This window comes from Notolepis coatsorum (assembly GCF_963971535.1).
Source record: "Notolepis coatsorum genome assembly, chromosome: 1".
NCBI classification, from domain to species: Eukaryota; Metazoa; Chordata; class Actinopteri; order Aulopiformes; family Paralepididae; genus Notolepis; species Notolepis coatsorum.
Window position 1 is genome coordinate 321,612,485 of NC_140165.1, and position 21,151 is coordinate 321,633,635.

General features: G+C 45.2%; 1 protein-coding gene across 1 annotated transcript in view; it reads right to left on the reverse strand.

The window, feature by feature from the left end:
• Nucleotides 1-1,157: 1,157 nt before the first annotated feature.
• Nucleotides 1,158-21,151, reverse strand: part of arcn1a (archain 1a) — a 47,696-nt gene continuing 27,702 nt past the window's right edge. The window contains exons 7-10 of the mRNA XM_084316130.1: nt 18,964-19,111; nt 17,849-17,957; nt 4,741-4,945; nt 1,158-4,124 (exon numbers count right to left, since the gene is read on the reverse strand). Coding sequence (XP_084172256.1) covers nt 4,035-4,124; nt 4,741-4,945; nt 17,849-17,957; nt 18,964-19,111 — 552 coding nt within the window. The 3' untranslated portion in view covers nt 1,158-4,034. The remainder of the gene's footprint in view (nt 4,125-4,740; nt 4,946-17,848; nt 17,958-18,963; nt 19,112-21,151) is intronic.

Genomic DNA, 21,151 nt, shown 5'->3' on the forward strand with positions numbered 1-21,151 from the left:
CACCCTCCAGACTGACAGTAAGGTAGTCTACACTCTCCCCAGACTGACAGTAAGGTAGTCTACACTCTCCCCAGACTGACAGTAAGGTAGTCTACACCCTCCAGACTGACAGTAGGGTAGTCTACACCCTCCAGACTGACAGTAAGGTAGTCTACACCCTCCAGACTGACAGTAAGGTAGTCTACACCCTCCAGACCGACAGTAAGGTAGTCTACACCCTCCAGACCGACAGTAAGGTAGTCTACACCCTCCCCAGACTGACAGTAGGGTAGTCTACACCCTCCAGACTGACAGTAGGGTAGTCTACACCCTCCAGACTGACAGTAAGGTAGTCTACACCCTCCCTAGACAGTAGGGTAGTCTACACCCTCCAGACTGACAGTAGGGTAGTCTACACCCTCCAGACCGACAGTAAGGTAGTCTACACCCTCCAGACCGACAGTAAGGTAGTCTACACCCTCCCTAGACAGTAAGGTAGTCTACACCCTCCAGACTGACAGTAGGGTAGTCTACACCCTCCCCAGACCGACAGTAAGGTAGTCTACACCCTCCCCAGACTGACAGTAGGGTAGTCTACACCCTCCCCAGACCGACAGTAAGGTAGTCTACACCCTCCCCAGACTGACAGTAGGGTAGTCTACACCCTCCCCAGACCGACAGTAAGGTAGTCTACACCCTCCAGACTGACAGTAAGGTAGTCTACACCCTCCCCAGACCGACAGTAAGGTAGTCTACACCCTCCCCAGACTGACAGTAAGGTAGTCTACACCCTCCAGACTGACAGTAAGGTAGTCTACACTCTCCCCAGACTGACAGTAAGGTAGTCTACACTCTCCCCAGACTGACAGTAAGGTAGTCTACACCCTCCCCAGAATGACAGTAAGGTAGTCTACACCCTCCCCAGACCGACAGTAAGGTAGTCTACACCCTCCAGACTGACAGTAAGGTAGTCTACACCCTCCCCAGACCGACAGTAAGGTAGTCTACACCCTCCCCAGACTGACAGTAAGGTAGTCTACACCCTCCAGACTGACAGTAAGGTAGTCTACACCCTCCCCAGACTGACAGTAGGGTAGTCTACACCCTCCAGACTGACAGTAGAGGAAATGGTGAACAGGCAAAAACAGAAATACAAAAAGAAAATACAAATACGAGACTTAGATTTTTAATAATACATTTTATTCCATTAAAGATTTTTTTCTAATTGTACACTGGAATGTTAAGATTCCCCCTCAGTAATTCTTTAGTTGAAAATGCTCAAATCTAGTCATTTTCAACCCCACATCCATACAACCATTTTCTAAATTGAAATCCGGGGAGTATAAACAAGATCAAAAACAAAAACATATGAAAACAAAACATAGTTGTCCTTTCAATAGAGTGGATATACTATGAGATTATAAGCAAAGGATGACTGAAGGAGTAGGGTGTCGAGAGACATGACGCGGGAACGGCAGCAAAACAATCCTCTTTACAACTTATGGTTAAAGGGTCTGAGTGGACCGGCTCCCTCACACCACTAGGGGGCAGTGGAGGCAGGGTCAGATAGATACCATCTCACTCCACTAGGGGGCAGTGAAGGCAGGGTCAGATAGATACCATCTCACTCCACTAGGGGGCAGTGGAGGCAGGGTCAGATAGATACCATCTCACTCCACTAGGGGGCAGTGGAGGCAGGGTCAGATAGATACCAGCTCACTCCACTAGGGGGCAGTGGAGGCAGGGTCAGATAGATACCATCTCACTCCACTAGGGGGCAGTGGAGGCAGGGTCAGATAGATACCATCTCACTCCACTAGGGGGCAGTGGAGGCAGGGTCAGATAGATACCATCTCACTCCACTAGGGGCAGTGGAGGCAGGGTGGTATAGATTCCATCTGACCGCGCTCCGCGACACATATCCAGTATCTGGAGCCTGGGCGGCCGGGGTTGTTGTTGTTGTCGTCGTTTCTGGCCCAGGCTCAAAGTGCTAGAACTCCTGAAGGCAAACCGTGGGACCTCTATATAATTACAGGATATCTCTCGTTCTACATCACCGTAGGGCTGGGCGATATAACGATAACGATAATTATCGCGATATATTCTAATAATCGATATCGAAAAAGAAAAATATCCGGAAAAAAATATATATAAATATTTTTTTTTTTTGAGACCTGCAACAGGGCAGTTTTAAAACCAGAGACAGTGGACAGACTTGTCTTTCTTGCCTGCAACTTAAAGTAATGGCTTTGCTTGTCCAAATGACAATACTGACCAAATTGAGATTTATTTTTCTCTTTTATTTTGTTTGCTTTCTAATTTAAAATACAGTTTGAAACTGTCTGTACACAGTAGGCTATGTGTGCTAGCGGAGCTAGTCTCCAGTCACGAGTCACGGTGCACATGTGTGGTGGTTTGTCCACCAAAAAAGCGCCAAAAGATAGAAAAGAAACGAGCAGAGCCAGAACTGTTCAACTCCCCTGGAGCCACAGCCAGCAGAGAAGCCGATTTTTTCGCTTTCAAACCAGCTGCAGCCTGAGAACTGGAGTGTGAGGGGCTGTAACACTAAAGATGGCGGCAACGACAAAGAATTGCTGCAGAATAAACATCTGTTGTTTAAAAAAATATATATTTTAAATGTTTTTGATTTATTTTTTGTATACATTTTTCTTGTTTGTTATCGATATCGTTATCGCAATATACTTTTTTGCCATATCGCCCAGCCCTACATCACCGCGTTTGACAATCGAGGAGCGGTCGCAATGGTGCCGTGAAGAGATTGCTCGTCAAAAATCAACAAGTCAAAATGGTATTTCACAGCGTTGTACATACTTTTTTTTAGAACAACCCTGACAACATGTTCGTGCTTCTTTTCTCGTCAGATTTGGATGACCTATTACGGCTAGTAGTAGTAGCAGCGAGAACTACGCCTGTTGAGAATTATTATTAATTTTTCTTTTGAAGAACAGGGAAAGAAAAGGTGAAACAAAGCAAAGTAAAAAAAGAAACACACAGACACAGGAAGCTGCAGACAGGGAAGGTGATCTAAATGTACTGAACACAAAAGCTCCTCTAGCGCCCTCTTCAGCGACACGCCGGTACCAACGGATCGGAACCGTTCCATCGTCGTTCTTAAAACCCTTTCACTGCCGCACTACCAAACGGTTAACCCTTTCACTGCGACAATACACAGAGGGTTAACCCTTCCACTGCCACACGACAGCAGGTTAACCCTTTCACTGCAACAATACAGAAGGTTAACCCTTTCACTGTCACACTACTAAACAGTTAACCCTTTCCCTGCGACAATACAGAAGGTTAACCCTTTCACTGCCACACGACAAAGTGTTAACCCTTTCACTACCGGTTACCGTCGGTAGTGTGATAGTAAAGGGTTAACCTTCTGTCGTGTGGCAGTGAAAGGGTTAACCTTCCGTCGTGTGGCAGTGAAAGGGTTAAGAGTGTGACGGGCGCCGTCCTCCCGCCTGAGCGCAGAGAGCAGTGACGCGGATGAAGACGACGGGAGAAACCATTTGAAGTATAACGCCGAGTGTAGAAAAGACTTGGAGGCCTGATGCTGAACTACATGTTGCTCTGGAGACACTGATAGAAAATGTGTTTACTAGACTGTCGAGTGTAGACTGTACCCCCCCTCCCCCCCAGTCATCCTGTCCTCATCCTTTAGTCCTGTGGTACGTCTGCCCCCCCCCCCTCCCCCCTCCCATGTGGTACGTCTGTCCGATACAACGGCATCAGGTGGTGCGTTTCTTTTTTTTTTATTAATTTTTATTTTTTTTTATTTTTTTTGTTTTATTTTCCTGTTCAATTTAACTCTTTATATAGATGATCATCTTCTTCTCTCATACAAACATATAAATACATCATCAATACTCTGCCCTGCCACAAGAGGGCGTGGTGTAGTCCTGTTGATGTACAGTCTCTGAAACAGTATACAGGCGGGCAGGCAAGGATCTTTTTTTTTCTTTTCTTTTCTCTCATCTTTCTCTCTAAGCGTAGATTTGGACTCTTTTTTGTGTGTTGTTGTTGTTGTTGTTTTACAGGATTTCGTATTTATCGACGACAAAGGAGGTTTCCGAAGAGAATCTGACCGGGGCGTCGCCGTCTACGTGAGTCACTTTGGTAACCTGAGAGGAGGAAGAGGAGGAAGAGGAAGAGGCCGTTAGTGACATCACGACACACCACAATGATGTGTAATAGAAGCTAAAAAGCTCTTGCGTCTTGGATTCCTTTTTTTAAATATACTTTCACGTTCCGCTTGGACCTCCATGTGTTTTGAGACTGGGTTTGTGAAAACAAAAAACACCTTCATTCTCCACAGCAGTATATGGACTTATATCGGGTTAGGAACATATATAGTGAGTGGCAGTATATATATATATATATATATATATATATATATATATATATATATATATATGGATATATTTATATATATATTTAATGTAAAAGGCAGAAAATGAAGTCCCTTTGTTTTGATTCCTGACTCTTGGGTTAAATCCCGTTTCATTGTGGCATCTTGATGTAGATCTTGGCATAACATTATTATTATTATTATTATTATAATACATACCTATTAGAGAGTGCGATAAGGTCGCAAGTGAGTTCAAAGTTCAGATGTGGCAAGCGGTTGTAAAAACCTCATTGTACCATCTATGCACTTTGACGTTGCTTTTCAAACTCGAAACAAAACTGAAGTGTAAAGGTATGAAATATACACCCCCCCCCCCCAAAGAAACCCACCTGTATGTCGCAGTAGTTGCGCTTGGACACGAAGGACACGTTGATGGGGAAGAAGTCGTTGGGCTGCCCGGCGACACTGAACTCCAGGCTGCCGGTCTTGTTGTTGGCGTCGATGACCGGCAGGCACCACTCCAGGATGTTCCGCCTGCCGTCGTGCTTGTACTCGCCGTCCAGGTCGCCGATGACCGGGCCGCCCACGCCGGACCTGGAGGAAGCAAAACACAGTTTGGGAAAAGGGCCTCGATGTTCTCCGCTCCCTCTGCCTGGAATGGACTTCAAATTGAAACGGCAGGGGCGGCTAGGTGGCGCAGTGGGCAAGGCGCTCGCCATCAACGCAGGGGATGCTGGGTTCGAGCCCAGCTCTCTGCGTTGCTACCGGCTTGGCTGGTCGTTCGTACTAATACAATTGGCAGTGTTAGGGGGTGGTAAGTAGAGATGTTCCGATACCATTTTTTCCTTTCCGATCCGATTCCGATACCTAAGCTTTGGGTATCGGCCGATACCGATACTGATCCGATACCAGTGCATACATTTATATATAAAAAAAAAAAAAATTGTATAGATTTGTATTAGTATCATTAATCAATGAGTATGGGGCTGCAGCACTGCAGAAATACCCTACTCCAACGATCCACACGGACATTACACGGTGTTGCACTCGTTACCAAGTGGCTCTGCAGATATACCCTACTCAGTCTACAAGCCAAGGCTCCGTTGGAGAGTATCTGTTGTGATTTTTGCACAATAAATATGCAACATTCTCTTTTGAGACTCCGCCTCAGACTCTTATCATTTGGCACTAAAAGCTAAACATTGTCACCGATATGGCTGTCCGCAACATGTCATTAATTGTGTACGCGAGGTGGTTCAGTGACGACGCTAACGTGAGCTAGGTTAGCTAGCATGGAGCTACCGGCAGATGGAAAGACTAACTTTACTGGTGAAAATGTGATTTACGTTGGAATACTCCTTTGCCAACTTGCTGTACTATGCTGGATTATGAATAGCCCCAACTTTAGCCAAGGTAACGTTATGGCTAAACCTTTAACGTTAGTTAACGCTAGCTTTCGGTTAGCTGTTCAATACTAATAACACCAGCAAGCGAACCCATCAGAGCTCCCTGTCAACACCGCTCTGTCGGGAGGATGGCATTTAAGAAAGTATCTGCTGTTAAAATGACAAACGGCATTGACACTTTAATTCACGGTCGGTTAAATACACGTTTGTTTTATAATGCTCGAAGCAGACCACAGTGTTGTTGATAAATTACGTGATATCGGAGCGCAGCATTCATTAGAGGGTACTCGCCGATACCGATACCAGCATTTTAGCCAGTATCGGCGGCATTTCCGATACTGGTATCGGTATCGGAACAACTCTAGTGGTAAGCTGGTGGGTGGGGATCGGACGTTGTGGACAGCGACTCCTACAGGTCGGTTGGTGCGCCTGCGCAGTAGAATCTGGAAGCGACGGGGGCGGCGTGTCCCTCTCCCACGCAGACCCTCGCCACCGAGAGATCGCGCTGTGCAGGTGAAAAGATGCGACGGCTGCCGCCTCGAGCATAGATATCTATAGAACACTAGATAGCTTGCCCGCGCTGCCGGCCAATGGAGAGCGACATCACTGAACCGCTGCCATCTTGGGAGAGTCAGCCTTGAGTGAGAGTGAGTGAGCTGCACAGACAAAAATACTCAATATTGACGGATTTACAAACGGTTTGGTTTATTACAAGCATTATTAACCTGGCTATGATTCAAGCGGTTTGTAAAAAAAAAAAACATCTTTAAAATTTTTTTTAATAAGTATGCAGTATCATAACTACATCTTTGATGTTTATAGCAAACCAACCCGTTTGTAAATCCGTCAATATTTCAGCGAGTTATGAGTATTTTTGTCTGTGCAGCTCACTCACTCTCACTCAAGGCTGACTGGAGCAAGATGGCGGCGGTTCAGTGACGCTGGTGACTCCGCCTTAAGCTATCTAGTGTTCTATAGATATCTATGGCCTCGAGTACCGGAGGGGACACGTGATGCAAGGCTTCGTCCACATTGCAGCCGGCTTGTGGGAGGCGTGGCCTAACGACGTTCGAGACAGGGGAGGGTAGAATTGGACAATACGAAATTGGGGGCGGGAGAAAAATGGGGAGAAAAAGTAGACCAAATTTTTTTTAATTGCAGGCCCTCACTGATTTTAAAGTTCAAATTACGGGCATTTTAAAGAATGAGATGGGAAAATGTCGATGCTTCACTGCATAATGTGGTGTTATATTTTATATTTATTAACTTGACCTTCTCTCCCCAGCAACCTCCTGCAAAGCCTCACCTTCCCTCCTCTTTCTGCCTTGTTACCCTCCAATCTCCCCCAATCCCATTCAATCTCGTTTGCTGCAGCTCAGATGTATCCCCTTGCCCCACTTTGCCATTTATGTCGGTCTGTGTTTTGTATGTTTGTTTTTGTTTTGCTGCCATTTTGGCCACGTCTTGCTCGAAAAAGAGATCATTGATCTCAAGTGACTACCTGGTCAAATAAAGGTTAGGTAAAATACACACCTGTTTTTATACATCTGTTTTTATACACCGGCTTTTATACATCTGTTTTTATACACTTGTTTTATACACCTGCTTTTATCTCATCACGCTCTTATTGATATTGATTATGATTTAATTGAATTTTATCATGTGCTTATTTATCATGTTTAATTCATGATGCAGACATAAGGTGAAACAACTGAATGAGAACTGTCAATGTCTGTATACTGTGTGAGCTGTGGGATAGATACTTCCCCAAGGGGATTAATAAAGTATCTATCTATCTTATCTACAAGTCAATCAATCAGATTTATTTATATAGCACGTTTTCACATGACACAAGCCAAACAAAGTGCTTTACAAAAAGGCAGGGTAGGGGAACAGACGAGGTCATACAACATGGAACAGTACAATAGCTCAGGCGAGGTCCAGGTCAGGATCAAGGACACGCTGGGGAATAAAGGTACGCTTTGAGCTGGGATTGAACCCTTTCACTGCGACAACACAGAAGGTTGACCCTTTCACTGCCACATGACAAAAGGGTTAACCCTTTCACTACCACACTACATAAGGTTAACCCTTTACTATCGCACTACAGAACCGTCTGTAGTGTGGTAGAAAAGGGTTAACCTTCTGTATTGTGGTAGTGAAAGGGTTAAATGACCCGATCGAGGGGGCAAGACGGAGGGAAGTGTATAGAAATGCTTCATTACAAATTGGCATGTTCACAAATAGAGACACACACACACAGAGCAGCGTGTCTGGCTGTGCGACGTCAACGCACCAGGATAGCTTAGCAAGCAGCTAATCGGACGTTGTCGCTTTTGGGATTTGGTACGTAGGTTATACAAGGTTGGGCTCATGACCATACGATGCCTAATCATACGGCTTTATATCAACCCTTTCACTACCACACTACAGATGGTTAACCTTTCACTACCACACTACAGAAGGTTAACCTTTCACTACCACACTACAGAAGGTTAACCTTTCACTACCACACTACAGAAGGTTAACCTTTCACTACCACACTACAGAAGGTTAACCTTTCACTACCACATTACAGAAGGTTAACCCTTTCACTACCACACTACAGAAGGTTAACCTTTCACTACCACACTACAGAAGGTTAACCCTTTCACTACCACACTACAGAAGGTTAACCTTTCACTACCACACTACAGAAGGTTAACCCTTTCACTACCAGAAGGTTAACCTTTCACTACCACACTACAGAAGGTTAACCCTTTCACTACCACACTACAGATGGTTAACCTTTCACTACCACACTACAGATGGTTAACCTTTCACTACCACACTACAGATGGGTAACCTTTCACTGCCACACTACAGAAGGTTAACCCTTTACTACCACACTACAGACGGTTAACCTTTCACTACCACACTACAGACGGTTAACCTTTCACTGCCACACTACAGAAGGTTAACCCTTTCACTACCACACTACAGACGGTTAACCTTTCACTACCACACTACAGAAGGTTAACCCTTTCACTACCTCACTACATAATGTTAACCCTTTCACTACCACACTACAGAAGGTTAACATTTCACTGCCACACTACAGAAGGTTAACCCTTTCACTGCCACACTACAGGTTAACCTTTCACTACCACACGGTTAACCGTCTGTAGTGTTGTACAGCGTTCCCGTCTGTACAAGCCAATACGCATCTTTCCTGAACCGACGACGCGATAGCCCACCTCTCCCTTAACCCGCATGCGCATTATTAACATAGCTACAACACGGTAACGTTAATACAATTACATGAACGGGTGGGGCTAGTCGAAAGGACTGGACACGGGGACAAGTTAAACATCAATCAATTAATTTAATACAACAGGTAGTCCGAGCACCACTGTTGTGCCTACGACCGCACTGTATTAAATCAGCAGCTCTTCCTCATCATCGATTGCCTGTAGCTGCATTTTGCGCATGTGAGCCGCGGTGTCGCTCTCCTCTCCTTTGGAAACTAGCGTTAGCTTAAAAGCACAGAACCGCTAGCGACGACAACAACAATAACACTCCTCTACACTCTCCACCTTCAAAGCTCGCCTCAAAACCCACCTGTTCTCCCTTGCCTTCAACCCCCCCCCCCCCCCCCCCCCCGCTCCAACCTGATTGATGTCTGTCTCCTGTCTTTTGTGCTATCATGCTGTCTTCCCTGTTCCCCCCATGGTCTCATGTTCCTTTTGTTTTTGTTTCTTTGTTGCTTCTTTGTTTTTGTTTTTGTTTTTGTTTCTTTGTTTTTACTTTGCTCCCGACTATTGTCAGCGACTTCGGGTCATTGAGAAGCACTATATAAATTAAATGAATTATTATTTATTATTAACACTTCCAGCCGGGGTGTTTCAAAATAAAAGAGCGACATCTAAAACAGGTAAGACGTTTATTTTGTACATTTGTGGCAGCGATACAGCGTTTCAGTGGTTTCGTTTGGGCGCACACATTTCTTGAGACGACTCCGTGTTTACGGAAAACCTTTTTGAAATGAAAATGAAAACGAAAGAAAAAGATCGGTTCCGTCTTCGTCTGGACAAGGCCTAAAACACACCGTCCTTGTTTTGTTGTTATTTTGTATCCATGTTTCCTTTTTGTTCACATACTTCATTCACCCGTTCTTATTCCAGTAGATGCATAGAAAACACAACAAGTAAAGACGTATACAAAATACAGGATTTGCAGGGGTCACACACGGCAGAGACAAAGGCATGGATTGACCCTCTCTATACACCACAGGGCGTATGGAACACAGCTCTCTATACACCACAGGTCGTATGGAACAGAGCTCTCTATACACCACAGGACGTATGGAACAGAGCTCTCTATACACCACAGGGCGTATGGAACACAGCTCTCTATACAACACAGGGCGTATGGAACAGAGCTCTCTATACACCACAGGGCGTATGGAACACAGCTCTCTATACACCACAGGGCGTATGGAACACAGCTCTCTATACACCACAGGGCGTATGGAACACAGCTCTCTATACACCACAGGGCGTATGGAACAGAGCTCTCTATACACCACAGGGCGTATGGAACACAGCTCTCTATACACCACAGGTCGTATGGAACACAGCTCTCTATACACCACAGGGCGTATGGAACAGAGCTCTCTATACACCACAGGGCGTATGGAACACAGCTCTCTATACACCACAGGGCGTATGGAACAGAGCTCTCTATACACCACAGGGCGTATGGAACAGAGCTCTCTATACACCACAGGGCGTATGGAACACAGCTCTCTATACACCACAGGGCGTATGTAACACAGCTCTCTATACACCACAGGGCGTATGGAACACAGCTCTCTATACACCACAGGGCGTATGGAACACAGCTCTCTATACACCACAGGGCGTATGGAACACAGCTCTCTATACACCACAGGGCGTATGGAACACAGCTCTCTATACACCACAGGGCGTATGGAACACAGCTCTCTATACACCACAGGGCGTATGGAACAGCGTTTCCGTTAGCCGGTAATTACCGGTATTTGACCGGCAAAATCTGTTGAAGTCCGACATATTTAATTTCTCCGGTCTTAATGTCCGGTGAAAATAATTCCCTGAGTCTAAGCACAATTTGATTATTTGAATTGTATTAAAATAGGCTAAAATTAAATAGCCTATGCGATGAACGAAACGATCATTACATTTGTTTCCTCGTTGCTTCTAATAATGACAACGACGTTGTCAGCGAGAGCTTACGCGTCAAACTCGGTCCGCGGACCAAGCAGGCGAACTCTGGTCCGCCTGAAAACGTAGGTCTCGGTTCGGCTTCAGCGGACCAAACGAGAACCAAATATAGGAAGTGATTATTATTACCACTGCTCGCAGCACTCACTGCAAAACAAGCACACTGCATCTAATATCTCTATCTATCTATCTATCTATCTATCTATCTATCTATCTATATGTCTGTGCATCTTGGGAAGAAGGAAGAAAACACGCAGCTTATTATTATTACCGAGGCGCGCGGCTTATTATATTATTAATAAAACAGCTACTTGTGGGCACTCATAAAAACACCGTGGTCTACAAGTTGTTTAGCGAGAGGATGGTGGTAATGTGCTTCAATAGAACAATGGATCAATGCCATGTCAAAACTCGGCTCCGCTGATCTGGGCTCCGCAGTACACACACAGACACACACACACGCGCGCGCGCACACACAGGATCGCAGCCACACACATTTCCACTGTCCAATAGACAAGCGCCCTTTTCGACCGCGTGACATTGAGGTGGAGAGAGTAGTCACGCAAACCACGATAATGTTGCCGTCTCTCTGCTTTCTCAGTTCTTCGCTTGATATAATTAATACAAATGTCCAATATAACGGAATTCGTTAGCTCATAAAAATGTGATTATAACAGACTGCTGTTTAGTGTCGGACCGACTGCCCACATACGCGGTCTATTTTATTTCAAGTCAGCAGCAGCACGGAGACGGAGTATCGAGGGACTTATTTTATTTGGAATATATTAATGACTGTATACGCAAAAGTAGCCTAGTTTTAAGTAATAATATTATAAATCTACATGCCTTGAGGATGACATTCTTTATATAGCCTGCCTATCAATTGTTTTAAAGCTCAATAAACTATGACCGGAATTAATCTCATTTGTCCGGTAGATTGAAATCTTGCAGGTCACGGAGACCGGCAACAATTTTTTCTAACGGAAACCCTGGTATGGAACACAGCTCTCTATACACCACAGGGCGTATGGAACACAGCTCTCTATACACCACAGGGCGTATGGAACACAGCTCTCTATACACCACAGGGCGTATGGAACAGAGCTCTCTATACACCACAGGGCGTATGGAACACAGCTCTCTATACACCACAGGGCGTATGGAACAGAGCTCTCTATACACCACAGGGCGTATGGAACACAGCTCTCTATACACCACAGGGCGTATGGAACACAGCTCTCTATACACCACAGGGCGTATGGAACAGAGCTCTCTATACACCACAGGGCGTATGGAACACAGCTCTCTATACACCACAGGGCGTATGGAACACAGCTCTCTATACACCACAGGTCGTATGGAACACAGCTCTCTATACACCACAGGGCGTATGGAACACAGCTCTCTATACACCACAGGGCGTATGGAACACAGCTCTCTATACACCACAGGGCGTATGGAACACAGCTCTCTATACACCACAGGGCGTATGGAACACAGCTCTCTATACACCACAGGGCGTATGGAACACAGCTCTCTATACACCACAGGGCGTATGGAACACAGCTCTCTATACACCACAGGGCGTATGGAACACAGCTCTCTATACACCACAGGGCGTATGGAACAGAGCTCTCTATACACCACAGGGCGTATGGAACACAGCTCTCTATACACCACAGGGCGTATGGAACAGAGCTCTCTATACACCACAGGGCGTATGGAACACAGCTCTCTATACACCACAGCTCTCTATACACCACAGGGCGTATGGAACACAGCTCTCTATACACCACAGCTCTCTATACACCACAGGGCGTATGGAACACAGCTCTCTATACACCACAGGGCGTATGGAACAGAGCTCTCTATACACCACAGGGCGTATGGAACACAGCTCTCTATACACCACAGGGCGTATGGAACACAGCTCTCTATACACCACAGGGCGTATGGAACACAGCTCTCTATACACCACAGGGCGTATGGAACACAGCTCTCATAGGGTTCATACTATTCACTGTCATCTGCCCGTCTCGGCTGCTCCACAACGAGCAAGGTCTCCGCTACATTTTCAAAAGCCCAGAGGAAGCTCGTCTTAAGTCATCATCATGACACGACAGCACCTTGCTTCCTTTTTATTTTTTTTATCTTGTTTGTTTTTTTCCCCCGTTGTTACTATACACAAATATATTCATAATCTTTATTTACCCTTTCTTTCATACAGCTTCTCTCTCCTTGTACAGCGTCCTCGAGTCTGAGAAAGGCGCTTCTCTCTTCAAATCCAATTTATTATTATTATTATTATGTGAAATTAATGATATTTATTGCGTGCGTGTCTTTGGGGACCTGTTTCAGAAGCAACCAGCACAGGACGCTCCACCTTCCTCCTACATTACTGCACCAAGAGCAGCTTTTACTTACGCCAATTCCTGGAATATGATTCATAGCCGATCATTTATCGGTTCAAAAGGTGTCATGAGTTGTCATTAGGGGTGCAACGATTCGACCTCACAACGATTCGATTAGGATTCTTCAGGCAACGATTCAACGATTCAATGCATCATGAAATCTCTTCATTTGACCACAATTCGATTCGATTAATTTTCGATCAGATAATTCCCCCCCCCCCACAAAAAAATGAATACACAAATGTGGCTGGGGGGGGGGACTGATCTCGATCAGCATGAATGGACTATAGGTCAATAAAAAATAGACTTTATTTTTATAATCGATTCTTACATTTTCAAATTGATGCAGTTGAATCGTCACCTTAGGATCGATGCCCTGTTACACCCCTAGTTGTCACGGTATGACAAAATACAAATGCAGTTACTAACAGAGGTGCTGAATAAAAATACACATGCTTTTGTTCTCCAGACGCATACCATTCCAAATATTATTATTGAAAATATGTCCACTACTCCAAACCATAAAAGAAAACAGATGACTATAAGTATCTTTTGACGGCGCACATGGTGGTCGTGTCAGTTTAACGATCAGACAATGAAAACTACGTTATTGGAACCGGACGGTATCTGCTCCTCCTTCCTCTAGGTATGGAAAACAGTGCACAATTTTCATATTTAGGCTATTTATGATTCTGATTCTTATGTATGAATAACTCATTAGATAACAAAAGCTTGAACATGGGCCAATATGAATTTGTAGGAAAGACGACGTGAGCATTTTTGAAAGATTAGTGTCCGACTATGCTCATGTATCATGCTAAAACCTTTCCTGCTCTATAAAGCTAAAGGAGGTACAAATATATATTCATAATTAATGATATCAAATCCATTTGATGCTTTGAAGGCACAACAATTGCATTTTCAATTAATATTAGGTACAAAAAAATACATTCGCTGGATTTAACATCTTTAACCTAATGTTCAATTGTTAATTTGATTACATTGATTATATCCGAATACAGATCATTTGGTTGGTTGAACAGATACAGATAATGACATCTCTGCTAACCATTGGATATAAAATATTGCAGTATTTTCTCCCTTCAAAATATCTGATCTTTGGAGCCCTGTTCAGCCCCCTCAGAGGTCAGAGGTCACCACGCTTTAGGGGCGGGAATCACCAGAGGCCTCACGATACCATAGTATTGCGATTCAAAATATATTGCGATATGCTGAGTATTGCGATATTAATATTGCAATATATTGCGATTTATTACCTTTTTTCAACTGCAAGGTAAAACTTTGTCAACATGTTTTATCTACGTAATAAAATAAAGTTTTCAATCTGTTCGTCTCACTTCAATCATTTTGATCAACCAGCAAATGGGAAGCAGACCGATGTCAACACTGTAATCTGTGTTGCATGTACCTGACAAACTGAACTGTGTATTACAGTCATATTACAACTTAACTGAATGCACACGTGTGTGCGTGTGTGTGTGTGGACTACTGTACTATTGAAATGAACAATGCAATTTTCTTTGTTTTTTATACATTTTCTTTGCATAATAAAATATCGATACTTGGTGACCGTGTATCGATACAGTATCGCCACGCAAAGTATTGCGATACTATACTGTATCAATATTTCCACCACCACCACCGCGCGTCACAGGTCACCATCGCTTCCCACTAGAGCCCGACGGACGTCAGCGGACAATATATCGGTCGACAACAATCCTTGACCCCCAAAAAGATTGAGAACCACTGCTTTAGTTCAGACACATCTTTCCCAGTCAAATTCCATGACTCTACTGCCGTGATATTATAAATACCGACTACGACTGAGTGTGAAATGTTACACTCCACGTAGGAGAAGCACTTTGAACGTCCCGGGCCTGCGTTGGACGAGCTCTACAACGACCCCAGTAGACTTCTCCACCCTCCCACCCCCCAGAGCAGCACCATACTGTACATCACCGACACCCCGATGGGGGGGGGGGGGGGGGGGGGATCCACCCTCCCACCCCCCAGAGCAGCACCATACTGTACATCACCGACACCCCGATGGGGGGGGGGGGGGGGATCCACCCTCCCACCCCCCAGAGCAGCACCATACATCACCGACACCCCGATGGGGGGGGGGGGGGATCTCCACCCTCCCACCCCCCAGAGCAACACCATACATCACCGACACCCCGAAGGGGGGGGGGGGGGGGGGGGGGGGGGGATCCCCTTTGAACGGCCCATCTGAAGTTTCTCCCCGTTTTCTTTCCCATCGCTAGGTTACAGGGAGTCCTTCGTCATCTTCACTGGGGAGGGAATGTCTGGGGGGGGGGGGGGGGGGGTTGTAAAATTCATGGTGTTTTTTTTTTTATCGTGGATCTATTGTGATGTTACTTGTGGATCTGTGAAGCCCGTCGAGGCGGCGCGTTGTGATTTTGGGCTATAAAATACATTTTACTTGACTTGTTGTAATCAGAAGATCTGGTATTTGGGTTGTTATTCCTTCACAGGTAAATCGATCCATCTGCAACCAAACCTGACATTAAAGACCATCCGGCCTAAAGGAGAAATACAAATAAAATATTTGAATGGGTTTCCATGACATCTCCAAAACCTTTTGGAAATGTATCATTTTCCTAACGAATAAATAAAATCCTTGGCCTGAAATAAATACCTTTAAAATGTCAGGTTCTCTGGGCGGCTAGGTGGTGTAGTGGGCAAGGCACTCGCCACCAATGTGGAGACGCTGGGTTCGCGTGTTCGAGCCCAGCGCTCCACATTGTTTTCAGTTTGGCTGGTCGTCCGTACTAATACAATTGGCAGTATTAGAGGGTGGGAAACTGATGGGTGGGGATCGGGCGTTGTGGACAGCGACTCCTACAGGTCGGTTGGTGCGCCTGCGCAGTAGAATCAGGAAGTGTCGGGGGCAGCGTGAGCCTCCCACGCGTTACTCCTCGCCACTGAGAGATCGAGCTGCGCAGGTGAAAAGATGCGACTGCTGTTACCTCAAGTACCGGAGGGGACTTGTGCTATGTATGACTTAGTCCACATTGCAGCCGGCCTGTGGGAGGCAAGAAACAGCGTTCGTGACAGGGGAGGGTTGAATTGGATGATACGAAATTGGGATGGGAGAGAATATAGAAAAAATGGGAGAAAAAAAGTGGATCAAAAAAAAATGTCAGGTTCTCTGTGACCATATGAATAACGCATCATGAGAAATATGAATAATAACTGAATAGACACAGGGTAGTCACGGTACTGGGATATGAATAATAACTGAATAGACAGGGTAGTCACACTACTGGGATATGAATAATAACTATGAATAGAAAGGGTACTCACGGTACTGGGATATGAATAATAACTGAATAGACAGGGTACTCACGGTACTGGGATATGAATAATAACTGAATAGAAAGGGTACTCACGGTACTGGGATATGAATAATAACTAGGGATGGGTACCAAATTCGGTACTTTTGAGGCACCGAACCGAAACACGTCAGTACTACCGAGTATCGAATCAAGTGAGAAAACGGAAAAAAAATAAAAATTTTTTATTATTTTTTTTTGTTTTTTTTTTTGTTTAACTTTTTTTTTTTCATGTCAACGTTCACACGCACAATATATGCTTACCTAGGATTTGACTTGATTCAACAACAAAGCAGTCGGAGCAATGACAAGCCGAAAACTGTCGAAATTGTAGTTATTTGAAGTTTGGATTTTTTTTATTTTTTTTTTATTTCTTGAGACTAAAGTACCGAAAAAAGGTACCGTTGGGTACCGGTATCGATTCACAGGTACCGGTTCAAATGTGAAAGGTACCCATCCCTAATAATAACTAAGGCTGAGTGAAATCGATAAGTGGCATTTTTTTTTTTGTATATTATATAGTTAAAACATCCCCCATTTCATGTAAAAATCAGTTGAATTGCAACTCTGCACTGCATTCAACATGCATCACTCCTCCATCACATCCAGAGACCAGACTGTAACATGAGGAGGATCACTGTGGTCGTTTTGAACGGGGACATCTGTAACACTAAAGATGGCGGCAACGACAAAGAATTGCTGCAAAATAAACATAAGTTTGTTGTTTAAATAATATATCTATATTTATTTTCACTACTAATAAAAATATCGATATTTATCGATAATTTTGTCCCGATTTATCGATTCTTCCAAATGGCACATGGTCTCAGCCATAACCCTTTCACTGCCACACGACAGAAGGTTTAGCCCTTTACTATCACACAACCGACGGCGATGCTCCCGGATGCGGAGCTAATGATGCTAATGATGGAGCATCGCCGTCGGTTGTGTGATAGTAAAGGGCTAAACCTTCTGTCGCGTGGCAGTGAAAGGGTTAACCGGGCTTTCGTGTGGCAGTGAAAGGGTTAATAATAAGCGCTAAACAGACGGGGTTACTCACGGCACTGGGATGCTGATGGTCACGTCGTTGAGTTCCAGCCCGTCGTGCTGCAGCTCGTACTCAATGTTGACGTCGCAGCCGGTAGCGCTCTCTGAGGGCCAGCAGTTTACTGCACACAGCAAGCAACACAGCAGCAGTTTACACAGCAGTTTACTGCACACAGCAAGAGGTCAGAGGTCAGAGAGACACCAGACAACACAGAGGGAGAGACACCAGACAACACAGAGGGAGAGACACCAGACAACACAGAGATCAGAGACACCAGACAACACAGAGATCACAGAGACACCAGACAACACAGTCAGAGATCACTTTGTCCATCACCAAATAAAAAATAAGAAAAGACAAACATTTACATTGAAAGCATTTTGGGTAGATCGTCTAGAGATTACTCAAATTCACCAGGTAAAACATTTCACCCTCGCCGGAAGCAAACTTTTCTTTTAACACAATACGATCCTGTAGCTCGATGGGTCGAGTATGACACCAATACTGCCAGGGTTAGCGGTTCGATTCCCACTGGGCCCACCCATGATAACAATTGATGCACTTGCGGTAGTGTAACAAGCTTTGGATTAAAAACCTCCAGTAAACTGCGCAGAGAACAAAAGCAAATCCCAAAAGCAAGAATGACTGTAGTCAGCGGACTGGTGGAGGTTAGAAGACTGGGTTCTAGAGGGATGAGGGTCTGGTCTGTAGACTGGAGGAGGTTTAGAGACTTACTGGTGAGAGGGATGAGGGTCTCGGGTTAAGACTTACTGGTGAGAGGGATGAGGGTCTGGTCTGTAGACTGGAGGAGGTTAAGACTTACTGGTGAGAGGGATGAGGGTCTCGGGTTAAGACTTACTGGTGAGAGGGATGAGGGTCTCGGGTTAAGACTTACTGGTGAGAGGGATGAGGGTCTCGGGTTAAGACTTACTGGTGAGAGGGATGAGGGTCTCGGGTTAAGACTTACTGGTGAGAGGGATGAGGGTCTCGGGTTAAGACTTACTGGTGAGAGGGATGAGGGTCTCGGGTTAAGACTTACTGGTGAGAGGGATGAGGGTCTCGTCTGTAGACTGGAGGAGGTTAAGACTTACTGGTGAGAGGGATGAGGGTCTCGGGTTAAGACTTACTGGTGAGAGGGATGAGGGTCTCGTCTGTAGACTGCAGCCTCCACTTCAAGACGCCCACGTCGTTGTTGAGCGGGAAGGACTTCTCCGGGTTCTTCAGGCCGATCACGGAGTCGGTGGTGAACAGCTTCTTGTCCACGTTGGGATGCGTCTAGACGGAGCAGGGATAACACGCGCTCGCTTCGTCAACGTGCTCGTGTCCTTCAATATGGACCCGTTCGCTGTATACAAACATACCGTGTTCGAGCCAATCAGCAACACCAACTGGGTCACGTGACTAAGTTGCCCCCTTGTACCTGCGCGAGCTGCTGCGCTAAGTATGACGGGGCTCTATGGAGAAACCATGGCACTCCCCTGACTAACAGTATAATGGAGCTCTATGGAGAAACCATGGCACTCCCCTGACTAAATGTATAATGGAGCTCTATGGAGAAACCATGGCACTCCCCTGACTAACAGTATAATGGAGCTCTATGGAGAAACCATGGCACTCCCCTGACTAACAGTATAATGGAGCTCTATGGAGAAACCATGACACTCCCCTGACTAACAGTATAATGGAGCTCTATGGAGAAACCATGGCACTCCCCTGACTAACAGTATAATGGAGCTCTATGGAGAAACCATGGCACTCCCCTGACTAACAGTATAATGGAGCTCTATGGAGAAACCATGGCACTCCCCTGACTAACAGTATGACGGGGCTCTATGGAGAAACCATGGCACTCCCCTGACTAACAGTATAATGGAGCTCTATGGAGAAACCATGGCACCCCCCTGACTAAAAGTATAATGGAGCTCTATGGAGAAACCATGACACTCCCCTGACTAAAGGTATAATGGAGCTCTATGGAGAAACCATGACACTCCCCTGACTAACAGTATAATGGAGCTCTATGGAGAAACCATGGCACTCCCCTGACTAACAGTATAATGGAGCTCTATGGAGAAACCATGGCACTCCCCTGACTAACAGTATAATGGAGCTCTATGGAGAAACCATGGCACTCCCCTGACTAACAGTATAATGGAGCTCTATGGAGAAACCATGGCACTCCCCTGACTAACAGTATGACGGGGCTCTATGGAGAAACCATGGCACTCCCCTGACTAACAGTATAATGGAGCTCTATGGAGAAACCATGGCACTCCCCTGACTAACAGTATAATGGAGCTCTATGGAGAAACCATGGCACTCCCCTGACTAACAGTATGACGGGGCTCTATGGAGAAACCATGGCACTCCCCTGACTAACAGTATAATGGAGCTCTATGGAGAAACCATGGCACCCCCCTGACTAAAAGTATAATGGAGCTCTATGGAGAAACCATGACACTCCCCTGACTAACAGTATAATGGAGCTCTATGGAGAAACCATGGCACTCCCCTGACTAACAGTATAATGGAGCTCTATGGAGAAACCATGGCACCCCCCTGACTAAAAGTATAATGGAGCTCTATGGAGAAACCATGACACTCCCCTGACTAAAAGTATAATGGAGCTCTATGGAGAAACCATGACACTCCCCTGACTAACAGTATAATGGAGCTCTATGGAGAAACCATGACACTCCCCTGACTAACAGTATAATGGGGCTCTATGGAGAAACCATGGCACTCCCCTGACTAAAAGTATAATGGAGCTCTATGGAGAAACCATGACACTCCCCTGACTAAAAGTATAATGGAGCTCTATGGAGAAACCATGGCACTCCCCTGACTAACAGTATAATGGAGCTCTATGGAGAAACCATGGCACTCCCCTGACTAAAAGTATAATGGAGCTCTATGGAGAAACCATGACACTCCCCTGACTAAAAGTATAATGGAGCTCTATGGAGAAACCATGACACTCCCCTGACTAACAGTATAATGGAGCTCTATGGAGAAACCATGGCACTCCCCTGACTAACAGTATAATGGAGCTCTATGGAGAAACCATGACACTCCCCTGACTAAAAGTATAATGGAGCTCTATGGAGAAACCATGACACTCCCCTGACTAAAAGTTGTTTCAAACAAAAACGTCTGGATTTCATATTGTAGTCTGCCCCGCTGTTGTGACCAGGATTACGTTCCTTTCTGTCCCTGTGATGCGCGCACACAGCCGCACACAAGAGTCTGACGTTTACAGAGAAACAGGTCTATAAACTCTGAATACTCAACAAGAGCTCATGTTTTGTGATGGTG